Raw genomic sequence first — 23142 nt, forward strand, 5'->3', positions numbered from 1 at the left:
ATGACGTCAAATCCAACGGGGTGCCATAAATAAACTACACAGAATCACACTACACACCTACGCAATGATTACATTCAGGCAGACTGTAGAATACAACCTCTTTGGACCATTTATATACTTATTGAAAACAAGCTACAAAATGTAATACCTTGGAAAATGCCGTTTAATACTTTTTAATAGCCTTAATTTTCGCTAAATTGATTATCAACTTTTAATACTTTTTAAGACCCCGCGGACACCCTGTATATATTTAAAAAGTTACTCATCATGTTCAAAACTTAACATGCATATCAACTACTGTACATCTGCATAAATGCACACACATACATACAGACCAAGAGACTATAATTAGTGTTAAAAGGCACATTTGGACGCCGGTGGACATTTGCAGGGTGAAAGGGAGCCTTTTTTCTTCTTCTTTCATTTCAAGGATCTGTCACTTTCCCTGCTTAAGAGGCGCTCTGAACCTTCTCCTGCCTCCTGGCCAGAATAAAACGTGGTGACTCCATCCTCTTTGTCTTTACCCTCCTCTCTTGGGCTTGTTTTCCCTCTCTATCACTCTCTCTGTTCCGTCCCCCTCATTAGGATGTCAGATCTCATTACAGAAGGAACACAGCAGATTTCAAGGGGGAAGGAGATTGGTTTAATGGTTTGATGCAAAGCCATCGTCGTGTTTCTTTCTCTCCCTTTTACTGTACACATGTACTATATGTGAGCACACTCATGCTGGCGAAAGGGACCAGTGCTAAGGAGCTGCGACTTCAAGCGAAAATGTCCAAGATGAGCCTCTTTATTTGCAAAGCTTTTGGAGTGGCTGCAGAATAAAGGGCTGTCCATGGGGCTGCCTGGTTGGCAGGTGATAAGGTATAAACACTTGGAACTAAACTAAAGGACTGACCAATGAATCTGTAAATGTAAGTTGCAATGAGACAAAATGCATAATCCTATTTTTTCCACCCTCCGCTTCATCGTTTGGTTATCTGGTTTGATTAATGGCTGAGATATAACCTTCTTTTTAGTGACTTAGACTTTAATGGCTTAGCAATAAATTATGTTAGAAGAATTTGTGTCCGTCTCTTTAAAAGATACAGGAGGGAGGAATGTTAAACTACATAACACCCCTTATCAACAGCAATAGCTCAACCTGGCTACTAGATGCACCTAACAAATAGCCTTGGCATTGAATCTACCCATCGTTACTGTCGCCACCTGAGCTACGTGCAGGTCTGATAATAACCTATTAAAGAGAAAAAGTGCCACATCCATTCAGAGCTGATGTTGCTCCCAGTGGTCGGAGTCATTAATACAGGCACAGATAGCTTTCATGAAACAAGGAGGCCGGGTAAACAGAATAGAGAGCGGAGGGGAAAACAAGGGGGCAATGTCTGAGGAAAGAGAAGACATGAAGAAGAGGAAAGGAAGGCGTGATAGAAGGAAAGGTTGCACAGTTCGTTCAAATAAAGGAGGGAAAATTCGAATAAAAAGAAAGGTACAAATACATTTCAAAGAAAGGAAACAATAATAAGGAGAGGTTAATGATATGAAAGCAAAGTGATGAACTTTAGTCTGATTTCTTTTAAATACAAGAGATATTTTTGGAGATAAACCCGTTTGCAAACCATCCTGAGGCTTCGATACCGCCGTGCCTCTTCTATCTAGCAGCCTTCATGTGTATTCTGTGACGACGCAGGAATAATCGCTTGAAATAGGCCACATTAACCTGCAGTCCTCTGGGGCGCTGGCCTGGTTTAATCCAAGAAGGAAACACTGCACATCACTGCCTACACACGTGCATAGTGCGAGAACACACAGATACACACTCATACTTGCACAATAATAATGTGCGGTGAGAGGATGTGTGTGTGTGTGTGTGTGTGTGTGTGTGTGTGTGTGTGTGTGTGTGTGTGTGTGTGTGTGTGTGTGTGTGTGTGTGTGTGTGTGTGTGTGTGTGTGTGTGTGTGTGTGTGTGTGTGTGTGTGTGTGTGTGTGTGTGTGTGTGTGTGTGTGTGTGTGTGTGTGTGTGTGTGTGTGTGTGTGTGTGTGTGCTTGGTTGATAGGAAAAGAGGATGAAGAGGGTGAGCCAGCAGTCAGTAAGAATAACTGTGTGCATGTGAGAGTGGTTCGGCCAGAGACACACACAGTCATACAGGAGCAGATGTTTAGCACAGACTTATTTTTGCATTTTCCTCAGTTGCATTTAGCTGCAGTGACATTGCTATTAATCCAACACTCAGCCCAACAGTGAGCATAACAGAGACCGGGCTGTGTGGATTAGGGATGAATGGAAAGTGAGCAGACAAACTGGGTAACTTATTGACGGTGTCTGAAACTGGACCTGACTGAGAGGTAAAGTGTGTTGTCAAACTGCGCTAAAAAAAAATACCTGCAGACCTCCTAAGACGACAGGTGTGTTAGTGTTTCTACAAGGAAATGTTGAGAGCAGACACAAATCCAAAGTTCCCAAGATATATATAGTAAACCTTTAGTCAGAAGCACCAATGTGTCCTGTTGGCTCACTACCTCTAACCTCTATTTGGGGAGCAAACAGCCACTATTAAAACCAGTGTGTGTACAATTAATGTCACTTGAATTGCTTTTGTTGTATCATGCAGCTTCTCCTTGTAGTTAAGTGTCCAGTTAAGTAATGCGGTGGCCCACGCTCTCATTGAATACTGCGAGCTTCATTTGACTGTAAGTGCCTTGTTTAAATTGGCCTTGAATTAGCCTGTGTATTGTACATAGAACCACTGAATACAGCTTTGCACATTTTGAAATGGAATATGCACACAAACGTCTCCAATCTCTTCGCCGTGCAGGAAAGACTTATAGCATTCATTACGTTGATCCATGCCAGCTTAATGAACCAATAATGGGAGCCTGCCATTGCCAAGAAAAGGCGCTGTGACAAAATTAATGACTTACCGCTTACTATGTCAGCACAGCCCTTATCAGTTCACTATGTGCTATCACTCTCTGCATTATGAATCCTTATTAGACAACCGCCTAGTCACTGCACTGACTATTAACATGACTTTTAAAAAACATGCTGCGCTAAGGCCAAGCTTCGATTCAACGGTCCAGTGACTGCAGGGCGGGGTTCATTTCGGTGTGTTGATTTACCGCTGTAGTTACATGGACTAAGCACAGTAGGGTGAAATAATGAGCTGAAAAAAGGCTCAGGCTTCAATACTCTGACGGAGGGTGTAGCACTACGAATATCAGACAATCTATTAAAATACTGTACTGAGTAGAAGCGTATTGTAAACCTCAGACGTAGCAATTAAATGAACACGGTCTAATCCACAGTCTATTGATTTTTGTAGCTGCAGAGCAAACTTCCTTTGTGAGGCTTCTTATACCCATTTTTAAACTACAAATACAAGGCACAGTAAATTATAGATAACAGTGGATCCTCTCTGTACACTTCTGAAGAGCACTTGTTTGATTACTTCCTGCTTGCAAGGACAATTCTATTTGTATGCACTGTTAAGGAACCAACCGTAATCAAAGCAATATCCCACACGAATAAAAAGCAAACCAATGACCCCTCTAACTCTGAAGTGTGCTTCAAAGGCTACACTCAGTGCTTAAATGCAAACTCCAGCTGCTTTCAAGTGAGTCGAGCTGATCAACTCAGACGCTGGTCTAAAGTGGCGTATTTAATGCTACGATTCTAACCCAAATGCTAATGATAGCTATTAAGAGCAGGGTGGTTAATGACATCCAGGGAGCTGTGAACGTGCCGTGACCGACTTGGGTGTTTTCATGTGGGTAAGATACGGTAATGGGATTAACATGGCGTACCTAAACCCACATTGTGATAAGCTCAATGAGGCCCTATTAAAAATACATTGCTGGCAACAATGGAGTTACGGAGGGAGTGGGTAAGAATACGGGTGTCTGACTGTGTGACTTTGATAGAAAATGTGCCCAACCGTGCTTCTTTCTTAACTGGATTAAAATAACAGAACAAAAGTGTTGATGGCCTTTTTTAAATGCCTTCTTATTTTTTTTACATCCAATATGTTTTTCTCCACCTGGGTTGTTTGTGTACCTCACAGCATGAAGTATGAGCATTAACCATACAGGAAAAGGCTGTAACATTCAAGTCATTGTTGCATTTACAGTGTATCGGAGTAAGTGAAAATCAACTAACATGAGGAGAAGGCTGTGTGTGTCACCTATACAATTCATAATGATGTTTACATTTGCAGGGAAGGTCTTACCGGTGTTGTTGCGGTAGAGGCCTGCGTCCGGCCCCTGGCCCTGGCTAAGGCTCCTCATAGGGCCCTTGTTGTGGTAGACACGCTCTTCATAGATGGGATCTATATGGTGCTCCGGGGACCCCAGGGGCCGAAGGGGCTCCTGACTGTGCTGACTACTGTAGGATCCTCGAGAGCCTGGAGAAAAGGAAGAGGGAGAACAAAGATGAAGGTCAGATGAGGAGAGGATGAAAGAGGGAGGAGGTATCAGTATGGGAGAGAAGGAAAGGCAGAATAGAGTAGTTCAGCTGATGGATGTCCAGGAGGTCAGGACAATAAAGGAAATAAACAGAGGGAAGGAAGATGTGTTTTTGTTTTCATTTCACTTGACTCAAAAAGTAAAACTATGCGACTCGGATTTCTGACATGTCCATTTTCCCCCTGTACATGTCTCTTTGCTGATTTATATGGTAGACAGATAAGGGTGTGTGGGGCAAGTTGTTAGAAAGGCACCAGAGTGAGAAACTAAGTAGAGAAGGAATGACAGAATAATAAAGAAAGATTACATAAGAGCACATGACAAATAGGCAAAGAAGAGAGTCAGAGAGAGAGGGATGCCTCTGTAATTCATTTTTTAAATCTCCACAGAACACATTGCTGGTCGTCAGCTATAAAATAATGAGTTGTAGTGTCCCCCCTCTTGTTCTGTGTTTGGCAGGAATCCCAAAGACACGGGGCAAAGAAGACGTTGACAGCAGGCATTTGTTCATTACACAGCAGAACAAATGTAAAGCCTCCCTCTGAAAACACAGAGCTAAAATACAGTTAGGAAGGAGTAGAAAAGCAGAAGACTGGGAAGAAAAGTAAGCAGGGCTTGGCACGTCAGGAGATGGAATTAAAAGACGTTGACATACTCATATATACAAAGCCATATATGCACAGTAATGAGTGACTGAGAGTAGAAGAGATGGTCCAGTGGAGTTAACGTCTTATCGCATTAGCTCTCAATCCTTGGCAAGTGGCGTGCAGAGCATTTTTCAGAGCGCTGTGCTTCAATACTGGGATTCAGACCTCAGCGTGAATCCACTGTCAACTTAACAAAGTCAAAACCCTACAACCCTTCAGATCATATCAGAAATCGATGCATGCGAGGGACTGAGCATCTCAGTGCGTGAAGCTATTCTGTGGTTTTTGTTGCAGTCTAGGATCATAACTGCTCAACAAAGCAGGCAAGTCAAAGATAGTATTTTAAAGAAGAATATCCTAAAACTCTTTTATTGAACAGCCTAAGAGGGATTTGCAATTAAATCGTATTTTAATCGCAATTACGATTTTGGCTTGCCGCAATTACGAAAAAAACATAATCGAAAAAAAACATTATTTTGCTTTTCTAGGTTGTGAACATATTTGATCTAATTTATTTGTATTTTTCATATTTATATATGTTTAGTATCTTGTGGAAGTGAGCTCCAAAATATTTGTTGATCTTGTTTATTGGTATATATTATTTTGATATTTATTTAAATGTAAATATAAATGTATAATTTATTTTTGTATTAGTTTTTCAGTTGAATTATACGTTCAGGGTAATCAGTAGTTAAACACATACTGTTGAAATTATTATTTGGATTCGTTTTAAAGTTCAATAAATGGATGTTTTCAAAGTTAATGAATAATCGTATTCAATAATTGTGATATCAATTATTGACCAAAAATAATCGTGATTGTGATTTTTGCCATAACTGCACAGCCCTAATTTACAATGTTGCAGAAAGAGTCAGGATAAGGGAGTAAGACAAAGAGACAGAAGAGGTCAAAAGACTTGAAATGAATGGAGAATGACAAATGGATGACATGTTGGATGCTACAACACGCTCCACTGAAATGAGGTGAATATAGAGACAAACAGACGGAGGATAAAGAAGCAGCAAAGAGACAGAGATGGTCAGAATATGAAGGAGTGCTAATTAGACTCATGGACACACCCATTAACAGCATGACTCATCCCAGGCCTCTCTCTTCCTTCATCCCTTTCCTCTTTGAAGTTTTGGGGAGTCGGTTTGATTTCTTTATTCATTTATTTGTTTGACTAACAAGGGCACACTTGTGAAAGTACTGACCTTCTTCTTTCAAAGGGGGAGAGCATGTAAAGAGGAAAATAGAGAGATACCCTCCCATGATGCTTCATTCAGCAAATATACACAAAAAATAACAAAATGTAAAAACCAACTGTGGTCCCTCGATGGCTCTGTTTTATGTGTGTAGAGACAAGAGAGCAAACTAAGCATTACACCTACAGTACAAAGTAAGATATCAAATGATTATTCTTTGATATGAAACCATGTACCGTACCTCCTGCAATTCTACCAGGAAAGAGAGTTATACTGTATCAGTTATATTTTCCTCACTCCAGCTGGCAAAATGTAACATGGGACTAGGACCTCCAAGCAGAAAGCAACTAGATGGAAAACATTTTTTATTTTAGGCCATTTCAGTTTTCCACAGCTTAACTTCACTGTAGAGTAGGTGTTATGGAGCAGGTAAGTACCCCTCGAAACAGGCCACTCAAAAAAAACTCTACTGTGCTTTTTCCAGGTGGATGTTGTCCACCGAGGGAAGCAAACCTCTGACTGATAGTTTCCACAAATAACTCTCCGCTGGTACAATTTTTGTAGGGTACCAAAAGTCACGATTTCAAGATAAATCTTGCATTTCCAGGATTGACAAGTTGAATTTAAACTGTCCTGATCAACCACAACTCGATTCATTCATATGAATCTTGCCAACAAGTTCATAAATGAAAAGATTATTTACAATTTGTTTTAGAAAAAAGGTTAGCACAGGATGCTGTAACAGAAACACCAATTTGGCAAGTAATATAAGTGAGTAAATAAAAGTAACAGTCATCTCCGAGACACAGTTATTCATATCTCTTATTCTGCAACAAAATGATAATCTGAATACATACACAGCTCACAAATGAAACCACTGATGAGCTTTGTCATTCATTTTGATGTTTTTCTTTATAATGGCAACAAAAAGCTGTGACATCTCTATTCCGAGTAAATAACTCTAAGGCACTAACTACACACTGATATTGAAATATTGGATGATTCAAAAGACTTAAATGTAGAACTTTTTTTGTTTAAGGGCTGTGAGATGCATTCAAATAAAATCAAATCAAGTTTTATTTATAAAGCACATTTAAAAGTGATTTGTGGTCGAGCCAAAGTGCTGTACAGTACATGTAATAAAAACACATTACTACAATCACAATAAAAGACAATAAATTACAACAGATATAAAAAACACAGGGAAAAGTCAGGAGTCGTGCTCCGCTCTGACTAGAAGGCCAGGGAGAAGAAGAGTGAGTAGATTAAAAAAGCCCTAGGGTCTGGGCCGACCTCACATGGAGGGGCAGAGTGCTCCAGAGCCTAGGGCCAGCTGCTGCGAAGGGGGCATTGATTCAACAAGCTAAATAAACACAAATACTTAAAAACATATTATCATTTTGAGAGATTTTCTAACATCCCTTTACTGCTCACAGCGCAGTTGGTTTACCAGCATAATCAGGACGACACACAGTAAGGTTACTAAATTCCCGCGGTGGGTTTAATGTGTACGTGCATGTGAGAGTGTGTGAACGCCCACCTGCCAGACTGCCAGGCCTCTGCAGAGTCGCTGAAGCGTAGAGCTCGTGGTTGATCTTGTACTGGTCAGAAGCGTGGTGAGCTGCCAGGCGTTTGGGAGACAAAGTGGCATAGCTCCCTATGCCTGAACTCATCTGCAGGGACAAGAGTTGTGGTTTTTTCTTTAAAATATTGTAAATGACATCAGTTATACCCTGATGAAATTATCTCTTGTTTAATTACTATATGTTAGCAGTCGAATATGTGACAGCTGACATGGCTGACTTGTTTTGAGCCGTGCACTTTAGATAGAAAGACATTGTACCTGTCATTGTGTCTTGGAAATCTATTTACTTTGCCAAATTACTTTTGTGTCTTTATTTTGTAAAATGGGCACTATGTGTAAACCATGTCGAAATCACTTAGCCTTAAGAATGTAATATACGCTGGAGAAACTCACGCAACTCAAACTTTTCATTATTGTAGTGTGACATACAGTAGTGGATAAGTAAATCCTAAAAGTGTGCCTCAGAAACCAGGGTTCAGAAAAGGTGCTGTTTGGAAAGATAACCGCATTGAAGAACTAAAATTGACTGGTATAGATTTTTCTGAATGTATGATTCAATCTGTAATTGCTCTGGAGCTACGCCATCCTTTGTCATGATTAAAGATCTTCTAAAGTGGACAAGACTATAATCTTCTCTCTGACACCTAGCTGCCCGGCATCAATCAATATTATGACAACACAATATCATACCTACAGTAGATACATTTTACAACTGTCAATTACAGCTCTGTTCCTGAATATCAGTAATGGGCATTTGCACTGTATATACTGTACTTTGAAATATAACATATGTACTGTTGTTGCTGCATGTAACAGTATTCTGTTAAAACTGTACATAGTATCATTATATAATTATCAAACCAGATCAGGATCATATTTAACTGACTGAGTAGCATTTGCAATGCAGGTTGGGTTCATTCTGCACATTAAAGGAGTTGTTTTTATATTCTGGTAACACCAAATGCTTTTCTGCGAGTGTCACATTCTGTACCTGGTGGAGAGGGGACGATGATGAGCTGGCCCCTCCCCCAGATGTAGAGTTGGGTGGAGATGCGACCCTTAGGGGAGACCCGCCCCCTCCCGCTGTTGTCACAGCAACTGTAGTGCTGGAAGACAAATGTGCAAAGCAGCATAATTTGCATGAACAATAATGACTTCAAATGATTCATTCCATTTCACACAACAGTTATATGTTTGTATGTAAGTATGTTATATGTACTGTTTGCTAAAAGACAGTCCAAAGATAATGTATTCTCCTTAATGTTTTGGTCTGAAAAACCTATACATTAGACTGATGTGTTAAATACAGCAATCGCCTTAAAACACCTTCATAATCAATGTCACGGTCACTGTGGATCTGTACCTGTATGACTTGGCCAGGCGAGTACCAGGAGACGGTTTGCTGGGGGAGGAGGAGGAGGGCAGGCGTTGAGTGGTAGAGTACCCCGGGGTTTCAGAGGAGGATCCCAGGCGTTGGAGTTTACCTGGGGAACCGGAGCCTCCTCCTGCAGACAGAGGGGAGCTGACACGCTGGGTGGGTAAGGTGGAGCTGGAGTAATAGATACCTGGATAGCAGAGAAAGGAAATATTCAGTGAAAAGCAGAAGAATGAGTAAAAACGTTGTTAGGCAGACATCAGTGATTCTTAGTATATCCTTGAAAGGATATCACCTAGTAACTGGGAGACATAGTCCGCCCATTCCAAACCTGTTGCTTTGTTATTGAACTTAGAGCTATTCATTGATTTTCTAATAAAAAACACCATGTTCGAGCCTATGGTGATTTATAAGTGTGCTTAGTACCAGAACACCTTAGATCAAAGAGCAGTGGGGGACTTTGTAGTCATACTAACATACTCAGCATTCTGCTAGTGGCACATCTTTGTCATTTCATTGGCCTGTATGTCTGTCAGTATCTCAACATGCCATGTCTGTGTATCCACGATGTTGTTGCAATGTCAGATTCATTTATTGTAAAGAAAATGCATCTCCATGGACAAAGACCGAGATGAACAGGGAAGAGAAGGAGAGGTGAATTCTTACCTGACCCTGCCCCGCTCTGTGATTGTTGATGCTGGGCTGCACGACTAGATGTCACCTGAGGGGATGTGGGGGAACAGAGAGCAAGTGAGGGAAGAGGAGCCATGACAGGGAAGAAGGGATGAATAGAGGGAGGAGGGAGAAGTTGAAATGGGGGAGAGACAGAGTTAGAAACATTAGATAAAAAGAATAAAGAGTAGTGGCCATCGAAAACTTGAATGCACAATGAGTACAGTGAAGCCTTTGATGAGCACTGAATGAACCTAGAGCAGCTGGTAATTAAATCCCCACAGAAAAGAGGGCGATTCAAACAGACTCAGAGAAGCCCTAGGAGTTTGGCTGGCTGAAATAATTTCTCATAAAGCCTTGTTGCACCACCTACTCAAAGTTAAGGGAATGATTACACAGTCAATTGTCTACTCTACTCCATAGTGTATTCACGTCTCAATATCCTTTAACTGCCATCTGTAAACTTCAATATTCGGATATACTATATTACGGAAAAAGCCAAAAGAGGAAGACAAAGCCATGTTGAATCAAATACAAAATCCAATCATGCTTTCACTACAATGTGCAATTAATTTCTAAAACAGACAAAAGACATGATTCAGTGTGAGGCAAAGCTTGAGGTTGAGAGGCCTCTCTACCACACATCACATTATGGTTGATCACAATACATTCTACCAAACCTCCAGAGACAATGTTTTAAAGCATAATGCTGGTGCTCCACTGAGCCGCATATAGCTTTAAAAGGGATTCAAACATATTACTACTGGACTGTACAAGGCCACATTATGCACACGCTGTCTGAGTCACCTTGAAGCACCGTCATCACTGCATATACAGAAGTTAATCTACGACAGTCAGAGAAATTGAAGTACTAAAACCTTAAAAGATACACACAATTTGATTTGCTGACATATCAGGAGAGGCTGTCACAAACAAATATAAATCTCAACTACTTGAGTGTTTAACATTATAATACCTGTAAATTGGAATTAAATGGACGGACACAAACATTTGAACACATTTAAACAGTTATACAAGCACACAATTCAAAATATAAATGACAACAAACATATGATCATCCAATAAACGGGTGTCACAGAACATGCCAACACACACACACAATAAAAATCCGATGTTATGGTAAAAAGCTGCATTTGAACATAACACTTTCCAGGTGTGAATACTGGCAGCTTGACTATAGTGCAGACAAAATGAAAAAGCATGTCTGCTACACCTTCCCTGGATAAATACAGCAACACACACAGACACACCATCTCCCATTCGGTTCTGAATGGCAGTTCCTGGTTATATTTCCCTGCTTTGTGAAGAGCCAAAGCATGTCGGGCGAAGACAACAAGCCTTTGGTTGCAGCACTGCTTTGTTTGCAGAGAGGTCATGAAAACTGATTTATCTCTGGCTGAGAGGATTAGCAGTCCCTTTCAAAAAATCTGACACACAGTTTATGGAGGCACACAGACAGAGTAGCATACACAGGCAGACACAGATAAGGAGTGAAGGAATGGGAAATTGGTGAAATGACAAATAGGTAAGAAATGTCGGATGTACGGTAGCTTCTATATATCGTCTTACAAATTCTTGACTCAGTAACATGCTGATATTGTTTGTGTCTGTCTATAATAATAATAATAATAATAATAATAATAATAATAATGGATTACATTTTTTCATTTAGAGCACTTTTACAGGTGCTCAAAGCGCTTTACAATTACATATTACACATATTATACATGTAAATGTCCTTACTGTGGACATTACCCACAGGTACAGTGCCTTGCCCAAGGACACAGCGGCCTGACGCAGTGGCGGCCGAAGCAGGTTTCTAACTGGAGTTCACCAACGCCCCTTGAGCTGATGATCAACGCTCTAACCACTGCGCCAAAATCTCCCCGGTTATAAGAACTGCTTATGAAACTTTAAAGAATAGGATTCAACCTTGAGTTACTGATCCACCCTGATCTCAACACACAGGAAGTCAATCCGGATTGAAGCTGTAACTTCTCCCGCTTCACAAAGGGTGGGCTGTAGTTTTACTCTTAGACTAACCCTGGATGGTAAATAAACTGGCAGAATTTTTGAAAATGTCAAAATATGTGGTCATGCACTCGGATATCCAATAATTAATAACCTCAGTCTTTCCAGTACTATGTGTTCCAGCTCTGCGTGTCACATTTTGGATGTGAAGAAAATCGAATGAGCTGTAACGAGGCAGAGATGTTCACAGTGTCCTTCGTTGTTAGTAAGCTATCATTCCCTGTGTGTACACTCTTTCAGCTGCCCCTTTAAACAAAGTTAAGCAAACAATGCCTTTCGGTCCTAGCCATTTATCAAACAATGCTTTCATCTCCCTGCTATACAGCAACAGAGTGCAGCTTACATCATTTTCCATCAGTAAATCCAGCCGTATGCCATATTTGCAGCCTTTCGTCAACTAGTCATCCCACCAACATTTCTTCAGAAACTCCATTAACTACTTCTTATCTTTCTTGTACATACAGGAAAAAACCTGGTGTTACCAATAGTTACTCCATATTCGTTAACGACTTCACTCGTGCTTCTGTCATAGCATTAATAAATGCAGATGCCAAAAATAGCACTTATTGTGTTTTTTAGAGTGCATATGGAAAAAGGTTTATAAGAGAGTAGATTATAAAAAGTGTCTATAAACAGCCAGAGAGAGAGAGATCTTAATCAGGATGTGAGACACTATCAGGAACAGTGTGCGCCATAAAGATCTCCTTCATAAGTCCCCTGTGTTAGTTTAGTAGGTTATGAAGCCAAGTGAGAGATGTAAGGCTGATGAGACGCAGGACACATGACTTTAACTTTAAGAACCTAATTAATGTCTTTATTTCCTGATTGTGTTCAACACTGCAGATGTGCTCCAATCATCAAGATGCAAAGTGAGACAGAAATGGACCTTCAGACTGATGACAAGGTGAGTGGGTGAATGAATAAACAGATGGATGGGTGATTCAGCGGGTAAATAAAAGATGAGCATAGATGAATTGTTGGCAGACTTAACTAATAAATAGAAAGCCTGACACTATGTGAGGAAGAACACTTTCTCCATCCCAGCCTGTCATGTTGCAGTGCTGCTTCTTTTCTCCTCCAGTAAAACACTGGGATGTTTGAGGTGCCATGTAGCCATGCATTATTAAAGCTGGGCCTCTCATGGTTATAAATACCCCACAGAACAGCAGCAACATACCAGACCTTTCACTTTCTCTCTCACTCTCCATGAAACAGTCACCTGGTCTAACTTTTGAACAACCATTGAGTGAATGAAAATAAAAACATGCAAGCAAGCAAGCTGCACCTGCCTTTATAACAGCACTGGCTTGCTTAAAGCTATTCTGTGAAAAAGCCCTGCTGACAACACTGGTCCCGTTACACTGACAAGCCCAAAACATCAGACACACACACACACACACACACACACACACACACACACACACACACACACACACACACACACACACACACACACACACACACACACACACACACACACACACACACACACACACACACACACACACACACACACACACACACACACACACACACACACACACACACACACACACACACACACACACACACACACAGAGGAGAAGAAATATTATGGAACACAGACAGAATAAATACTCTTTTTCTCTCATCAGCCCATCCATGCTTGTCGTTCTGTTTTTCTATCTTTTGACCTCACGTATTTCTCACTTTTTCAGGGAAGGAATGGGAGCTGCCTCTGAAACCAGTTATGAAATGACCTTAAGCCAGACTGCGGAGGGAGTTGAATGAATGCGTTCACAAATACAGATATCATCCAATTCACCTTTCTCTTTCATAAAAACATTTCCATAAGCAGAAACTTGCAGTACACACAGATTTGCACATATACACAAACATCCAATGAGAAAGTAAAAAAACGAAAAATAAACCAAAACCCATATCATGGAGACTGTACTGAAAACATGCAGGTTCTTGCTAAGACACATTAAGGATATTGTTATTTGGGTTAAGCTTTTTTGAACTAAAATACTTTCTCTTACTTTTAACTCATACTGTTTTAGTGTGTGGGTGGTTGTTTGAAAATATACATCTCTGTGTGTGTGTGTGTGTGTGTGTGTGTGTGTGTGTGTGTGTGTGTGTGTGTGTGTGTGTGTGTGTGTGTGTGTGTGTGTGTGTGTGTGTGTGTGTGTGTGTGTGTGTCTAAGAATGCAGCACGTGCATTACCAGTGATATGTTAAGGACATGAACAATTGGAAATAATTGGCTCCTGTAGTCTGTAAAGTAATTAGATGTGTGTTTCTCTCCCCATCAGTTCACTGCTGTGATTAATATGTGACTTTGTTTCAGCTTAATTTCTCAAGTCCTTATACATAAGACACTTGCTGAGATTCCTCTATGTGCATTTAATCATCTCCTAATTTGGTCTATGAGCATCTGATTACCTGTCTCCCTCTAAACAGCTTTAAATAATTTGTCTAACCCTGTCTCATGATCTCCTCCCAAATACAGACGAATATGCCATGAGTTGCTTTTAAAGCCACTCATAGTGACTCAACCACTTCGCTAACACTCAAAAAACCTGATTCTGCATAAATATGTACTTATATACACTAATCAACTGTGATGTCAAACAAATCCACATTTGGCGAGAGCAACGAGATGTAGCTGCAGAAGCACCATGCAAGAGGAAAAAGAAGGGGGATGTTCGCTCTGGCTCTAAAGGAATAACAGAGCAAGGAATCTGAAAATCTGCATATACAGTAAACAGTGTATCTCAACAGTAAAAGGAGTTCAATGCTGCTGTACTTAAAAACTCAATGTACTGCATAACTTTTCTTCACAATAGACAGTTAAGTTTACACACATGGCCAGTAGTAGAATTTCCTCTCTCTGTCATCATCTCCACACTTCCACACATCCTCGTTATGGTCAGTGAGCAGCAGGGTTTCCTACCTGGTTGTAGCTGTGCACGGCTCCTCCAACATGCCCGCTGCGCTGAGGAGTTGCTGCGGAGATGCAGTCGCTATGGGCGAGGGTCTGGTTGCTATGGTAGCTGGCAGAGTACTGGAGCGAAGCCTCCGGGGTGGAGTTGAGCTGCAAGGAACTCTGGGAAAGAAGAGCTGGTCCTACCGACAGGAATGGTGTATGGTTGGGTAGGTGGTGGGGGTTGAGTTTGTGTGTATGGTGTGTGTTCATATATAGAGAGAGTGAGAGAGTTGGTAGAGCGAGATTAAGAGTGAGTGAGAGAGGGGGCGGCAAGGGGAGAGATTGAGAGGCGAAGAGTGAAATGGGGGAGAGAGAGAGCAGCAATTTAGAAGAGATAGTGCAGCAGTGCAGCACTCCGTGAGTTGGAGATGGCATACATAATTTATTAGCAGAGGGAAGAGAAACAGAGGAACAGAGAGAATGGGAGGAGGAGGAGGAGAAGCAGGGAGATGGAGAGGATGGGAGGAGGAGGAAGGCTAAAAAGAAAAAAGTTGTAATAGATGGAGCACCTTTAACTTGATGTGTTGCCTCCCCAAAACGTGTTTTTGCCTTGTATTCGACTTGAGCAAAACTTCACCAATTGCGTGAGGAAGTTCTGGTTTTGAATGAATAACTTCAAATAGTTTTATCCTATTCAATATGGCTTCTCATACCTGAACGGCTGGAGTACAGCCAAAGCACCTGCCATACATTTTTAAAGCCTTGCCATCATTTTGTTTATGAAAAAAATCGGCATTTCGACAACACACACACACACACCACAATCTCACCGGCATCCTCCATACCACCTGACGGTCACTGCTGTGGCGACAAATAATAATCCCTCTCCCTCTCAGATTCCCATGCTGTGCACATAGAGCTTATATTGATTCGGCAATAAGAACATCATAAGGCAGTTTGTAACATGGACTCTTTTGGAAACAGTAGATGGAGCGAAGGGAACTGTTAGATGGTGGTGTAGGTTATCTGTAGGCCAGTTCACGTGTGGTATGATTGAAGAGCAGTTAGGTCCTTGACCTGTGTACTTAATGGTGCATAAATATTTGATTAAAATGCTATTTTTATATTTTTCTGAATACGAATTTCAAGCATATTACGAGTTGTTACAGCTACGCAGTGTAAGGAAGGCACAACTAGGATGTCTATCTGTTTTATTACATTCTTACATATTATAAATATATCCCTACAAAGTGTAGAGTCTGGTCTCACTGCCGTGCAAGTTTCTTGTTACACCCTTAATAACAAAGCCTGTTATTATTCTCCCATATCTTCTTGCCTTCTCTCCCCATCTGTCTCCCTCCATATCTCTCTTCCCCAGAATCCCTTTCTCCTTGTGAGCTGTGAACCAAGATCAACTCCTCAGCTTCTTGCCTTCACAAAATACTTTTCCTCATCCATTCATCCCTCGCTTTTTATGAATTATTAAACAGCACTTTGACTTACGCAGACTGAGTGGGAGCTCCCAAACTCATCATCACTTGGCCTTGATGTTTGTTACATTGTGTGCTGCGTGACAGAAACTGTGTGTGTCGGTTTCAGTGATGTGACCTAAAGTGTTTATGTGCTGGATGGTCAGATGATAGGACAGCCATTATGTTGATCGATTGTGCTAATGGTTTTATAGGAGATTGTGTGTGTGTGTGTGTGTACATGTACTTTAAAGTATTCCGTCGGTATACAGCTTGTGTGTTTGATAATGAGTTAGAAGGTGGAAATGGAGATGATATTCTCTGTTCTGCCATGGAAATCCAGCAGCTCAGTCAAATCATGAAAAACTTCAAAACATACCTAACATAAACGCAGGGTTTCACAGTTTTAAACAGGTTTAAAGGTAGCACTTTATACCAAGGCCAAAGGAATCTCATTCCCTGATAGTACCAGTTTTATTTGTGTCTCTCAAAACACTTATGTGTGTGTAGTGGTGTGGCTCTGTTGTGACACTTACCAACTACAGTATAAGCTGAAAGCAAAAAGCCTCTCTGTTTTGTGGCACCTTTCACTGAAAACAGCTTCATGTCACTATTCTGGGTATTTACCACTAAGCTATTTGCAGAGCTACTATCTGGGGAAAACACACATACAAACACACACACTGAATTTGTCTGCACCCACACACTGTGATGTCTTTCATACAAACCCATTTGCAGAATGAGAAACACAGCTGGGTGTGAAGCAGCAGCAATAAGAGTTCCCACAATGAAAGAGAAAAATATATTTGGATTCAGATAGCACGAATGACGGAGGTTCAGGGACTTCTTACAAGCAAGATAACAATCAGATTATCTATCGCCTCCCCACTGTTCTCCTATTTGCTTCAAAATGAGACCAAAGCTTTCTAAGCTTTACCCTGTCCAGCTTTTGAGATATTCTATATAGATAAATGTGAATGCACTGTATAAGCAGATGTGTGTGCTATAACAGTCACACATAATGTAGGTGCCACACTAGCCAGCTCATTGTAGTAGTAGAAGCAAGACGCATTGTAAAATGTTTAATATGTGATTAAACATTTCAGGTAGAAACAAACTAAGATGCTGGTGCCTTGGCCTCGCTCATCAAATAATACAAATGTGTTTCTATTACTTTTAGTGTGTAAAGAATATGTTTTACATTTAAAAAATACTGTACTTACTTAATTTAAGTATATTTTATGTCTCTTTCCAACAACTAAACATGCTCACTGAAAGAAGAAATTAAATCTGAGTGAGAACTAAATATTACAAAGGGAATTGCTGCACTTAGGCTAGATATTTCATGGCTTAAGGGACTAATAAAAAAACAGTTTCTCATTTCCTTTTAGCAAAAGAATAATAATTAACAATACACCCCATAATCTTTCAGTGCAAAATGTAGTTTTAGTCAGATTGCTGTGATACCCCCTTCCCCTCACTGTTTTAAGGCATCACTGTGCATAACAATTAAAATGTGACTGAAATTTTTTTATTTGAAGTAGTTTTGTTTACCCTAGCTGAGGTGCCTGCTAGAGCTGTGCAGACAATTACAATGCAGTGAAGAATATAAATAATTTCCTGTCCATGCATAATGAAATCGTTTTAAAAAAGCTCACATTACATTTCGTTTGGAGTTTCTTTTCATTTTCAAAATGGATATGTATTTTGTTTGGGTTGCACCTCTGCTTTGGTCTGAATCATCTCAATAGCACCACGTTGATTATTAACACATACCTAAATAAGACACTATTTTATAAGGTTTGCATCCTCCTTGCCCTCCCAAAACATACACACAAACACACAAGGACGCGGGATATTACACTTACGTTCTCCACTGTCAAGTATCCCTGATTCCTGGAGCGAGCGAATGCAGGAATCTACCAGCTCCAACCCAGTGGTCAACTCGTCCTCGATATCCTTGTGTCCATCTGCTGTGGAGAGGATAAGGATGTTGAGTGTTAGATAATATGACACTGGAGGACCAATCATTAGGTGTATCCCTATCAAAGAGTGTGTGATTGTGGACTTGCAGATTCACACTCAGTGTCAAAGCAAACAGACGCCTTTTTCTGGCACGCACTTTGACATTCTGATATGTATTTCAGAGTGAGATTGTGCTACTGTGTGAGTGTGCAATCATTTCTTAATCCATCAGGTATGCTGGTGGGTGCTTCTGCCCATATATTGCAGGGCCCTTCCATATGTGCCTTGACACACAATTTTCCAAGTGTGTCAATCAGACACGAGGCGGAACAGGCCTTGTTGCTGTCGGGACTATAAATCTATTCCTTAAATCAAGATGAAGGATGAATAGGATAGCTAGAATATTTTTGGCGTTGTTAGTGTGTTTGAACATTTCAAGGATTTCAGTAGTAAAAAAAAATGCAAAAACATGCGGGGTGGAGCAGTGTGTGTGTGTGTGTGTGTGTGTGTGTGTGTGTGTGTGTGTGTGTGTGTGTGTGTGTGTGTGTGTGTGTGTGTGTGTGTGTGTGTGTGTGTGTGTGTGTGTGTGTGTGTGTGTGTGTGTGTCTGTGTGTGTGTGTGTGTGTGTCTGTGTGTGTGTGTGTGTGTGTGTGTGTGTGTGTGTGTGTGTGTGTAAAAGCATTCATAGTGAACTTTACCTTGAGCGTTCCAGCGAAACTGCTCATCTGTTGAACTGCAAAAGAAGGAGGTGGCTATTAAAAACAATAATATACAAATGTAAATAAAAAAATACAAAGTATTAAGAAAAATAAAATATATTGAAAAGCTAAAACCTTGGAATCACCACGTTGTAAAGGCATTTCACTAAAAGACATTCAATGTTAAATGTCTGTATTTCAATATGTCTGTTTAATATATTATGTCTCTGTCACATTCTGCTGAAGTATGAAAATAACGACAACAAAATATGTATATATATATAAAACTCAATCACTCACTTATGTCAGTCAGCAGAAGCCAATTATTTACAAAACTAACATTTTACAGAATTAGCATTCAGATAACTTTCCTTTTATTCTCAAATGGATGGTGCTGCAGACACATAAAAAAGGACACACACACATTCACACATGGACAAGAAAACAGGACTTCTTTTCCATTCTCTTGATGGCTGTCAATTGATCTGTGATTGAGCGAGCTGAACTGAGAGAAAAAGACGAAGAGGAGGCAGCAGGAGACAGACGGGCAGAGAGAGAGTATTGAGCGGCCCGCTGTGTGATCAATGCAGCAGACACAGACAGACTAACTGATACATATAGACTCTTTCATCTGACTTCATCTACACCATTAGACCGCCTGTCTGGACAAGTTGGCTTGTGTCTGCGTTTTCCCATTTGGTATTCCACATAATCCACTTTCTAATTGGACGTGTGTGTGCCTGCGCGCCTTGGGTGTCATTGTACAATTTGAGTCTAAAGTGCTTGTGTGCCTTCATCTGTGTTTAAGTTTGTTGAGGTATAAGAGAATCACTGAATATATTTACATGTGTTTACCTGTCTAATTGGCTGACTGGCTGGGATGGTAATGGACTTATAGACATGGACAAACTCCAACAAACTTTCATAGGTTGATTTGACTGATTGAAAGAATTGATTTTAAACACAGTAGGAAAACTATGAAGCATCAGAGTCTTGTAATGCATGCAGCTTATCATGATCCACCATAAAGATTGGCAACAAGACATGTTGTTAAGGAAGTAGCCAGTTGCAATTTGGTATAAATCTGTTCAATGTGTTACGTGAAGCTACTAGAAAAATATATTTTGTTGAATAATTTAATGTAGCGTGTTAGACGGTTGACTGTGTGTGGACTGAATGGAGGAAAGCTTCAGGAGGCAGCATGTGTTGAATTTCTTTTCGGTGAAGGTAACTATCTTGTCACTGCTTATCACTGTGACGCAGGGGGAAGGCATGAAGGCCTTTAATGTTGGATCAGTTATGAATCATAAAAGCAGAAATGTGATTATTATATAATCACAGCAATTTCGGAGAGAATGTTCAATGGATAAATCCAGTTAAATTAAGCAACAGGCTACATAGCACTTTTAATATTTTTAGAATACTGTTTTAATTATTTTTCACATGTATCATTTAATCTTTTTACCTGCCCACCCACATACTACTCTGCATCACTTTATTAGCACTCTGCATGTTTCCTTTTATTTCAGTGATTTTGAGCCAAAATAATACAATGACTGTATAACAAATGAAAAGATTTGACGTTGAAACAAGTCATAGTATAATCTGCATACTAAAGTTAACAGCTCAATGGCCAAATGTGCCTGCTCCTGTTTGTAACAAGGGACTACATTATAATGGAAACTTTCTCAATAATTACTCTAACTGATGTAAGGGTGAATTGAAATAAACCATGTTAAGATTTACTGCATCTGACTAGGATAATAGGAAACTGTCATTGTTGGGTTTGCAACAGCCTGAAAGATAGAGACACTGCGTTGGGACCAATAGGTCATTGGTTCAAATGCTCTGACTAGCATGGGAATTTAAAATAGGGCAATTAGTCCCCAGTTGCTTCTCTGTGGTGAATATTATGAAAATGTGGCTGCACTATGTAGGTGTCCTTTGTGAATTAGTTTGACTGTCTGAATATAAATTAAGATTATGCTAAGCAAATCTTTGCTTGACACAAATAAGGTGCTCCTATGGCTGAGCAGTGCTTTTCTTTTTTAATGAACTACTGTTTGGATACTAGTTAATTCATTAAGAAAGAAAACACAGAGGGTTAAAGAAAGAAACACCTTTATCTTCAGGCTTTATCATAAAGGGTAGTTTTCTGTTGTACATGCTGGCAGGGGCTGTACCACGACTAGGCTGCAAAAGGGCTAGGCTCAAGCTACAGAAGATGCTTCATCATGTCAGATGGACTCATGTCTGTTGACTGACTTGCAAATGCCTAATCTGAGTCGTTAATTCTAAATATTACACACATCTGTTCATGTAAACTTTGTACAGGAATGTGTCAGAAAAGGGGAGTAAACTCTGCTTTTAGTTTTGCTAAGTGAAATCCAAAATCATGTTTGTTAACGAATGACAAGATTTTTGTTGAACTAGTTACTTAAATCCAATCCTTATTATAGGATTGATTTAAATCAAGCTGACACAGAGAGAGTGGCGTAGAGCTTAAGTAACACTGGCAGACCACACACACACACACACACACACACACACACACACACACACACACACACACACACACACACACACACACACACACACACACACACACACACACACACACACACACACACACACACACACACACACACACACACACACACACACACACACACACACACACACACACACACACACACACACACAAGTATACACAGACATGTACCTGCAGGAAATACAAAAAGGTAAAAACAGTATAAACATTGTGTCACTGTGTTAAAGTATACACTTTTCAGGAGACACTCAGAAGGCTGTGAGACTGAAGAAAATAGATTGTATAAGCACTGTGTTATTCCACAACATTGCACACTCTCGCCTGCAATATCACACACCAGCGAGGCAGTGTTGACTCTTTAACAGTGAGCCTGTGTTAAAGAGACATTTCAAATTCACCTCTCCACTCTCCACTGCCACACAGCTTATATCAACAGCGTCCTCTACCGTTCCCCAGGATATCCTCAGGCACACAAAGCCAGACACTCTGCTTAGCATTCACACACATACAGACTGGGAGGAATATATAGTTTTCTCCTATATACCTTAAATGTGCAGGGGTGTTTATATCTCATGGGCGTGAAGAGAATCAAACACTCAAAGTATTATTAGTTGATTTAAACATCAAACACAAACAAACTCCCTGGTGGTGCGAGCCTCGTGGTGATAGTATACTTTGAGTTACTCATTTGATATAATCTGAATTACCCTAATATATAAGATACATTAAAGTGAAGTAATGATGTGTAAATTCATACAACTATGCATGTGCACTTTATATTGCTCTGTCCAATCTTGTACTAAAACAGATGTTGCATGTTCTAAAGTGTTCAGGTTGGAAGTTCAGCCTGGAATCCCATCAGCAACATCCTTCGGAGAGCATTACTCTGAGAGTTTCGTACTGCAACACAAGGTTTTGTTCAGATTCTGCAGCTGCCTACCCTCACAGATAATAGCACTGAAGAACACTTGCCCATCTTGATAAGGCTGTCAGTAGATGTGTGTGTATACTCCACCATGTTCTCTCCCATAACACAAGAATACACTCAAGTACACATTCTGCACAAGGAAAGAAGTTATGGTACTAAACCTATTGACATAAATGCACAAAAATGATGAAAGAACTGATAAAAAGCAACCACACACACAATTTGTCAAATTCAGACAAACAGAGAAGGGAATTGAAAAGCGATTTACATATTTTATTATTGCTATCCTGTTGTGTTGGAGAGACAAATAAATGTCAGGCTTTGCATGCAGTTAGAGCAAGAGCCTAATAGACCATAATGCCTCATCTGACATTTACCAATGCCACAGCAATAATTTGCCCTCAATACATCCTGACTTTCGAAGAACTAGAGAGCTTTCCAAGCAAAGATCCATAACATTTCCGAGTAAGAGACAATGGGTTTGCAATAGCATATCTGATTTAATACAACGCACACACATTGCAGAGAGGGAGAGAGACGAAGAAAGCGTAATTCCCTTAGATGAGAAATACATATTTTGGTTTTCACATAATTTAGGAAATTTGGCCTAAGTTACTGTAAGTGTGT

General features: G+C 40.2%; 1 protein-coding gene across 3 annotated transcripts in view; it reads right to left on the minus strand.

The window, feature by feature from the left end:
* Positions 1-23142, minus strand: part of ctnnd2a (catenin (cadherin-associated protein), delta 2a) — a 224573-nt gene that overhangs the window by 103233 nt on the left and 98198 nt on the right. For 2 of the 3 annotated variants that reach the window (XM_079661478.1, XM_079661476.1), the window contains exons 4-11: positions 19037-19071; positions 18242-18346; positions 14932-15104; positions 9940-9994; positions 9262-9463; positions 8890-9004; positions 7854-7986; positions 4227-4400 (exon numbers count right to left, since the gene is read on the minus strand). In XM_079661478.1, coding sequence (XP_079517604.1) covers positions 4227-4400; positions 7854-7986; positions 8890-9004; positions 9262-9463; positions 9940-9994; positions 14932-15104; positions 18242-18346; positions 19037-19071 — 992 coding nt within the window. The remainder of the gene's footprint in view (positions 1-4226; positions 4401-7853; positions 7987-8889; positions 9005-9261; positions 9464-9939; positions 9995-14931; positions 15105-18241; positions 18347-19036; positions 19072-23142) is intronic. The other variant, XM_079661477.1, reaches the window with a different exon arrangement.

Source organism: Notothenia rossii (assembly GCF_949606895.1).
Source record: "Notothenia rossii genome assembly, chromosome: 12".
Lineage (NCBI taxonomy): Eukaryota > Metazoa > Chordata > Actinopteri > Perciformes > Nototheniidae > Notothenia > Notothenia rossii.